Raw genomic sequence first — 8,671 nt, 5'->3', positions numbered from 1 at the left:
ACACACACACACACACACACACACACACACACACACACACACTCGCATACATATTTATATACGTGTAAACGTGTGGCGCAGGTCATAAGTCTGACGGAAAAAATCGTCCGGTCTATTGTTTTTGTTTTCGACACGGGGATTATGTTGCTAGTTAAAATAATTATCTCGTTTGCTGTGTGAGTTTTCATTGACAATAATTATAGAGTAGCCGGGTCTATAAAACCACGAACTCGAAATGTTATTATTACGCGTCGTTGGCGAACGATGTTCGTTAGGCGAGCAGTAGATCGTCGTACGCATACACGCGCGCGCGCGCACGAGATGTACGAAGGAGAAGGAGATGAAGAAGACGAGGGAAAAGGAAAAGAAGAAGAAGCTGCTGTACGTTCTCCCCGCGGACTTTTTTCCCATCATCATCATCGGTTCGATCCCCGCCCCCCAATGATAACGAATCGACTATTATACATACGCACGTATATCATGTACATGGTCACCTATGTACATAATATACGTGTGATGTGTACATACCTATTCGGTAACAACTGCGCGTACGAGAGTACGTATGTTTTGTGTACGTATTTTACCCGTCCAAATCGTCTAAACACAAGCATTTGTCTTCGCGGTATAAGAAGTTATAGTAGCGTTTCCCAGATCCGTTTATTCGTCCAGGAACTTGCACGTTTGGCGGAGTCCTCGTTTTTCCCCCAATCGTAGTGTACAGTTTTTAAAAACATTTTATAGTCACATCCTTTATGTACCCAAATGCATGTCCGGCTCTTCCGAACACACTTATCTCGCCCCAACTAGAAAAGGACCGGTTTTCTTGTACACTTCAAATCGAAAACGTTACTTATCAATTTCTCACCGGAACCTGTAGGTTCCGCGGAACACCACTTGGGAATCACTGAGTAATACTACGGTATGCACGGTCGGCGGTATGTGGTCGTATCCGTCGAATTGACCCCGCGTATGAGTGCGCTCGATGTACCGCGAAAAATTCCCTTAATTCTCCACGTTTCACCGTAATAGCGATCCTGTTCGGCCGAAATGCCTGGACGAGTGCGTTTTTCGAAAACACGCGTGTCGTTCGTTTAGCATTAGCGTAGTTCTCTATTTACTGTAGGCGCGTAGTCGAAGATTTCGTCTTGCAGCGCCCCGCGGCATCGTCGGTGCAACGCTGCGATTTACGATTTTCATTCGGAAACCAGTTTACCCCCGGGAACGGCGATCGCGTCACGTGCATACATCCAAGTATCGATATTTACGATTAAAAATATTATCATTACCATTCCTATGTACGCGCGTTTTCTTCTATTATTCCGCTGCGGTGCTATGAAAACATGTACACACACGACCATCTCCTTCTCTCTCTCACTCTCTCTCTCTCTCTTTCACTCTCACGTATATCCACATCATTCTCACCTACCAAAAGATCACATTTTCGAATACCTTCGACAATTCACTTACATACATGTGTATACCAAGCAATATTATGATGTAAAAATCGATTAGCCTCCATACAAGCGCACCCGGAACTGCAGCTCGCGTCTGGTCACGAGCTCTTCTCTTTTCGACCGTTGAGAAGAAAAAACACCCGGTAATTATTATTATTAACACGTTTGTTCATAATTAATAATCCGGAGCTATTAAAACACCGCCGCGGTACATTATATATATATATATATATATATATATTATAATGCGAAACGGTTTCTGTAGATTTAATTCTTTTCCGCGGCACTACGGACATTGCGCCCCCTCCCACACCGAACCGTTACGAGAAAAACAAAACGCGTTCGCTGCAGCTGAGAATGTAATAAAACACGCCGTGTGTGTGTGTGTTATTATCACTACAGTGTACGCGGTCGTACAGCTGTCGGACGCGCGCTTATAAACGCCAAATCACGCTATAAAATTATTGGGTTGTACGTAATATTATGTATAAAACGGTGCGGCGTTATCGTGGGTACGTTTTCGATTTTCGACGGAACGTGTGAAAGCGTGTTTCTGTCGGAAAATCACTTATTAAAAGAGAAAGTTTGCATTTTAAAGCTACAACGCAATATCAATTTATGGGAACCAATAAAACGTCACTGAAACGGAGGATAGGTACTAATAATAATTGATGTACAAGTTGCGCACGTAGATTATAATGTTCATTGTACGTGCCGTTATTGTATCTAGGATTGTCGCGGTCTTACGGAAAAAAAAAAAAAACAGTTCGCGAAGCCAATAAACGATGTTTTTTCGATTCGTTTACGCTTCGATTGCGTCTGTTGGTTTGGTCGTGTACCTTTCTGTTCTCTTGAAAATATTATGGGCGGATCGGGTACACGTCGATGCGATCGCGAAATAGCTTTCTATTCGAAACAAAGTGAATTCGTGGCACGACGTGCATATCATGAAAATAAGGTTTAAACGGAAATAAATGTAAACGATACGCGTGTACGATTTTAGCAAATATCTGCTGCAGGATCGTGCGATCGAGTGTTGTAGAATTAAAATATAAAACAAAATATAAATAATAAAAATAGAGAATCACGCGATTTCAGACATTTAATAATAACCTTAATACCTACGTATATGTACACGTATTGAGTATAATAATATCATGTTTGGTGACGGCGATTATTTCTAGCTACCGCGGTTACGTCCGTGTTTTCAGTTTGGAATTTGCATACTATATTTACCCGGCGGATCATCTACAAAAACATAAACGTGGTTTAGAAAAAATATAGTAATATATATGATAATCACGTGATTTTCAAATCGGATTGTTGTAACGAGGCGTATATTTATCGAACGAAAAAAAAAAAAAAAACGGTTTTTTTCGATCGGATAACACGTTGAACACGAACAACGTTAACCGCTGCGATTCCGTTTCGGTTATAGTTTTTAAATCAACAACATCATTCACGGCCGCGACCGTTGTTCGGTAAAACTTAATATTACCCCGTCGTGTTAGATATAGGTTTTTCTTTTTCAAACCCTTATTCCATGTGCAGTGTTTTTCGAGCGCACGCGTATCTCGATAGCGCGGATCCTAACTTCCGATTTCCGCGAGTATTGTGATCCGCTCCGGCAGACTGGTCCCAAGTCCACCCACAAGCCCACGGAAATTAGTTACTTACATTTACCGCATACATTGCTTACACCAGCGTGCACGTCAGAGGTTTACCGTGAGCGAGTCGCCTCCTCCGTGACGCCGCGGGGTCAGAACACCGCGGCAGAGGGATAGAGAGAGATGAACGCGTGCGTTCACGTGTTGCCGCGACTTTAGGGCAACGAACGGGTGAAGGGCTCTCGGAGAGTTAGAAATGTTTTTCACGCGCGCACGGTCGGCGGCGTCGTGCAAGACGCGTAATACGTATCATTATAACGTAATGCAATAGTATTACGGTGAAACACTGCGCGTCCACACGTGTACATTATATAGGCGTGTAACGGTGCGGTGCGTTACCGGGGGGGTCGCGGCGACCGGCAGCAGAGGCGAAAACATCGAAGGTGAAAAATCCACGAAATTATAAATTATCGTACCGGGAGTTGCGCGCGCGCGCTCGCGCGAAATCTTATGGTTTTTTAAACGAAGGGCGTGAGCGGTTTCGCGATACGTGTGTGTGCGTGTGTGCGTGCGTGCGTGCGTGCGTGCGTGCGTGCGTGTGAATAATCTATAAACGTTGCAGCCGCAGTAGTACTCGATCCGTTCGCACACACGCGCAAACCGTCGAACGGTATATTAAAAACTCTGTTATAAAACCGAAAAACAATAATTATTCACTATAAATACTACGTTGGCCCGCCTATGATGTTTTTCTATTGCTACTCCTAGCATATATTTTCATCGTCGGCACGCCGAAAACACGTGGACGATGCGATAAATATTCGCTGCCGCTGCAGAAGCCGCTGCGCACATAGCGCGTTATCGTCACGCGTTTTTTTTTTTCTTCGGTTCTTTCCCAATACCGTCTCCGCGCCGCGTTCCGGTGTCCTTGTTCGGTTGATTATTATTATGCGTACGCGCCGTCGTCTATAATGCTTATTTGTGTAGAACGTTTGCGGCTTGGGTACCTTTTTTTTCCCAGTTCTGCGCGAATTGAGTTATTATACATTTCGTCGGATAACACCACGCGCGCGCGATAAATATTATTATCCATCACCCGGATCGTGTCTCTCGATCCTGTATCGTGTCTGTGTACGAGTAGATCTTCGTGCGATTGGTGGTATACCGCTGCAGCGCAGCACAATATTTTATGGTATTATTGTAAATTCGTCGAAACGTCTTCGTTGCTGTCCTTTTGCGTTTAAAATGATGAATATTTCGTCTACCGCCGCGTATACGTACAAAGTGAAAAGAAAATATTTGTGGGAAACTTACGGACGCTTATGTACAGCTATTGTGCACGTGTACGTATAGATAATAATCGTACGACGTGTATAAAACGCATGTAACGTATGTGACAAGTGTGAAGTTAGAAACATGAAAGCGATCTTCGATTTCATTGTTATTGTTGTTGTAGTTGTAGTTGCCCTTGTCATTTCCGTCATCATTTCTTATCTCGCGTCACAACTTTTTCTTTCACTCTTGCTCTCGTGATCTGTTCACGGACGAAAAATATTTTCGGACTTGACCCGCAGCCGGTCCGTACAATCATATTTTTCTGACAGACCCTTTTTTTTGTTGGTTATTCTCTCTTTATTCCCCTGTGTTCAACGTCCGATCGGATCGAGTACAACCCTCACCATATTACGGCGCGTTATTCGGTCAACACACCCCGAGGTACTACAGAGTAAAACATATCTTCAGCGGTCGTGGTTGTGGCCTTATTAATGTACAAGCAAACAAATCGTAGGTCCTACTGCGTTCAGAATGGCTAAATAATGAATTTTTTACCGTCCGTCGTCTCTGCTAAGCCTTATTTTCCGTGTTCATTGTATTCACCTGCGTTAACGTCCACGTTGTTTTTACACCCTTGTCGTCGATTTACTCACCGAAATCGAATTAAACGTTGGGATTAATCGAAAGGGAAATGAACCCTTTGAAAAAATAAATAGCCATCAGCACACGGGCCCCCCCCGTTTAAACCAGAGTATGTTACGCATTTAAATAAAAACATGACGTAGGGCGTGTGACTGCGGACTCGCGCGTTCGGTCACCGTCAACGACATAAACAATGCCGATGGCGATAAATAACCATTGGATTTATACTCGGTGCATTAAGGTATTTCATTTACAATCGTATAACGACGTGAATATACCGACGTCGAGGAGTGAGAGCGGTCGTAAACTTGTCGGCGACGAAAAATCAGTAAATATATCAGTACACGGACAACGTGAATACTTGTGCCGTGTATCATTATTATGATGATGTATGTATTATCTCATACTTCATCCCTAGAAAATAATACCGTTATGTATCAAATGGATGAAAAAAATGATAATTTAAAAAAAACCTCAACCGTGACGTATTGGAGTTACTACACACAAAGAACTAAAATTAATCTAACCCTGACTAGACGTAACAGTAAAACCGGAAATCTCTCGCGGAGAAAAATCGCTTACCTATGATCCCTCCCTCCCCGTTTTACAATGTTGGAAAAATGTGTTTTTTTTTTGAATATATTTTAACCGACGACTTTACTTTTTATGTTTCACAGAAGTGGCCAGCGATGCGGTGGTTTTAACGCGATGGCAATGGGCCTGCCGCTATGGTTGTGGCTGTTGGCGGCAGTGGCCGCGGCAGCAGCCGTGGCCGGCGAACACGAGCGGCACCTGGACGTGTCGGAGTCGGCGCCCGTGGGCACGCGGATCGGTTTCATCGGTGACGGGTCCAAAGACAGCGGTCCACCGTACCTGATCGTGCCAGTGCCGGGCAGCGCGGTGGACACGGATCTGGTGGCCGATCAGAATACGGGCGAGATCAGGACACGCGTACCGCTGGACCGGGAGACGCGAGCGTCGTACACGCTGGTGGCCATACCGCTGAGCGGCGACAACGTGCGCGTGGTGGTGCGCGTGGTGGACGAGAACGACAACGCGCCCACGTTCCCGAGCGCGAGCATGCACGTGGAGTTCCCGGAGAACACGCCGCGGGACACGAAGCGCGCGCTGAACCCGGCCAAGGACCAGGACCTGGGCGCGTACAACACGCAGCGGTACGCGATCGCGGCGGGTAACGCGAACAACGCGTTCAGGCTGTCGTCGCACCGGGAGAAGGACGGCGTGCTCTACCTGGACCTGCAGATCAACGGGCAGCTGGACAGGGAGGCCACGGCCGCGTACCAGCTGGTGGTGGAGGCGTACGACGGCGGCGTTCCGCCGCTCAAGGGCACCATGACGGTGAACGTGACGGTGCTGGACGTGAACGACAACCAGCCGGCGTTCAACCAGAGCCGGTACTACGCGACGGTGCCGGAGAACGCGACCGTGTCCACCAGCATACTGCGGGTGCACGCGACCGACGTGGACGACGGCGACAACGGCGTGGTCGAGTACTCCATCAACAGGCGGATGAGCGACCGGGACGGGTACTTCGCCGTGGATCGGCACACCGGCGTCATCACGGTGAACAGGCCGCTGGACTACGAGACGCGCGACGTGCACGAGCTGGTGGTGGTGGCCAAGGACCGCGGCGACCAGCCGCTGGAGACCACGGCGTTCGTGACGGTGCGCGTGGTCGACGTGAACGACAACCAGCCGGACATCAACGTGATATTCCTGAGCGACGACGCGACGCCCAAGATCTCGGAGCGCGCGCAACCGGGCGAGTTCGTGGCGCGCATCTCGGTGCACGACCCGGACTCCAAGGAGGAGTACTCGGACGTGAACGTGACGCTGCACGGCGGCGACGGCCATTTCGGGCTGACCACGCAGGACAACATCATCTATCTGGTGATCGTGGCGCTGCCGCTGGACAGGGAGTCGCGGCCCAACTACACGCTGAGCGTGATCGCCACGGACGCGGGCAGCCCGCCGTTGCACGCGTCCAAGACGTTCCACCTGGTGGTCACGGACGTCAACGACAACCGGCCCGAGTTCGCCGCGCCCGAGTATTGGGCCAGCGTTTCGGAGACCGCGGAGCCGGGCACGTCCGTCACCCGCGTCACGGCCACCGACAACGACGTGGGCGACAACGCCGTGGTCACGTACAGGATGCGCGAGCCGTCGCCCCAATGGTTCCACGTCGACCCGCAGACCGGCGTCGTGGTGACGCGCGACCGTCTGGACTGCGAGCGCGACCCCGAGCCCACGTTCGTCGTGCTGGCCGTCGACAACGGCCGGCCGCAACAGCTGACCGGCAGCGCTACGGTGCACGTGACCATACACGACCTCAACGACAACGAGCCCATATTCGACCAGAGCTTCTACAACGTGCAGGTGTCCGAGGACAGAGCCGTCGGATCGTGTGTGCTAAAGGTACGTGAGAACCCAACCGTATTTGTACGCAATTTACTGTCGACGCTGTAGACAACGCGAGTGTACCACCCGTACGTACACGTTAGGATATTATTGTACGGTTAAGATATATTTGTCGTGGTGGTCTCGTTGATATTTGAGATCTTTTGGTCTTGAACCGAAACAACCGTGTACCTAATTATTGTTCGAAGGCAGATAGATTTAACCGATTGTTCTAGTGTCCATATCTGGACGAGTAGCCGGTTTCACGAATACGTGTAGGTTTTGTTTTTTATCGTTTCCGAGTGGAACTGTAAAGATGTATTTTTAACTTTCCAACAGTCAACGTGCTTCACCAAGCGTAAGTTCGTCACTTCGCACTCGGTTTCGATTATTTCGCGTTCGGTCATTTCCTCGCACACCTATTGTTTTCTTCCAACGCGCGCGCGTCCGCTTGATGATACATTCGATTGCTTAGTTCGGTGTTTCGAACATCATCGACTGCGATTCGACAACAGCGAACGTGTAACAATAATAATTTAATATAATATCGTCGAGATCTCGATTACGCGGGACGATCGCAAACGAGTAGTAGTGTGGCCGCGGTGACGGCGTTATTGGTCGTAAATAACTTGGCGAAACAACAGCGCGATCGCCGCGTGCGCCGTGTCGAATTTAAACTTTAACGACACACTTGATCAACGGACGACTGCCGATTGTTGTTCCCTATTAATATTGTTATTATCGTCGTAACCCGTTTCTCGTCGTCGGTTTTTCGAGATTTATGTTCGCGCTCACTTTGTACCTACATGAACGTACCTATTGTGTACGCAGTCGAATCCAACGATAATAATAATAAAAAACGCGCGCGTTTATAAATGTTTGTACGCATAATGGTGCCGAGTTTTAACCAATTTAATTAAACCGTAATCGACCGTGCCTTATCGCCGCTGTTATAACTTAACTCGGCAAACAATGTGCTCGCACAATTCTGCGCCCCCTCCCGGGCTTTATCTACGCATCCAGACCCGAGACGGTCCCCCGGCCCGTTGGTATATTTTGCCACCGTCGTTGTACGCATTTACGCTGTTTACCGCACACCATTATATTACCCACGTGGCGGCGGCGACTTACCGTTCATAAGATTTATCAAACGCCGCGGCCTATCCGTATCTTGCGGTAGCCCTCGTCCCGCACCGATACGGGATATATCGTTATTATTATTATTATTATTATTATTATTGAACACGTCGGCGATATTTCGCGGGGACGTCGGTC

At 48.2% G+C, this 8,671-nt stretch overlaps 1 protein-coding gene across 1 annotated transcript; it reads left to right on the top strand.

Moving 5' to 3' along the window:
* Positions 1–5,656: 5,656 nt before the first annotated feature.
* On the top strand, positions 5,657–7,465 carry LOC112690796 (protein dachsous-like). Its single transcript, XM_025564888.1, has one exon. It carries the CDS (start codon positions 5,687–5,689, stop codon positions 7,463–7,465), a length of 1,779 nt encoding a protein of 592 aa, XP_025420673.1. The 5' UTR covers positions 5,657–5,686.
* Positions 7,466–8,671: the final 1,206 nt, after the last annotated feature.

The sequence above is a fragment of the Sipha flava genome, unplaced genomic scaffold (assembly GCF_003268045.1).
Source record: "Sipha flava isolate LNK unplaced genomic scaffold, YSA_version1 52161_pilon_pilon, whole genome shotgun sequence".
Lineage (NCBI taxonomy): Eukaryota > Metazoa > Arthropoda > Insecta > Hemiptera > Aphididae > Sipha > Sipha flava.
Note: the sequence above shows the minus strand (reverse complement) of the source record. Positions and strands in the feature narration are given on the sequence as shown.

Bases quoted from the DNA above. Each gene is read 5' to 3' on its own strand.
- LOC112690796 (XM_025564888.1), top strand. From the start codon at position 5,687: ATGGCAATGGGCCTGCCGCTATGGTTGTGGCTGTTGGCGGCAGTGGCC.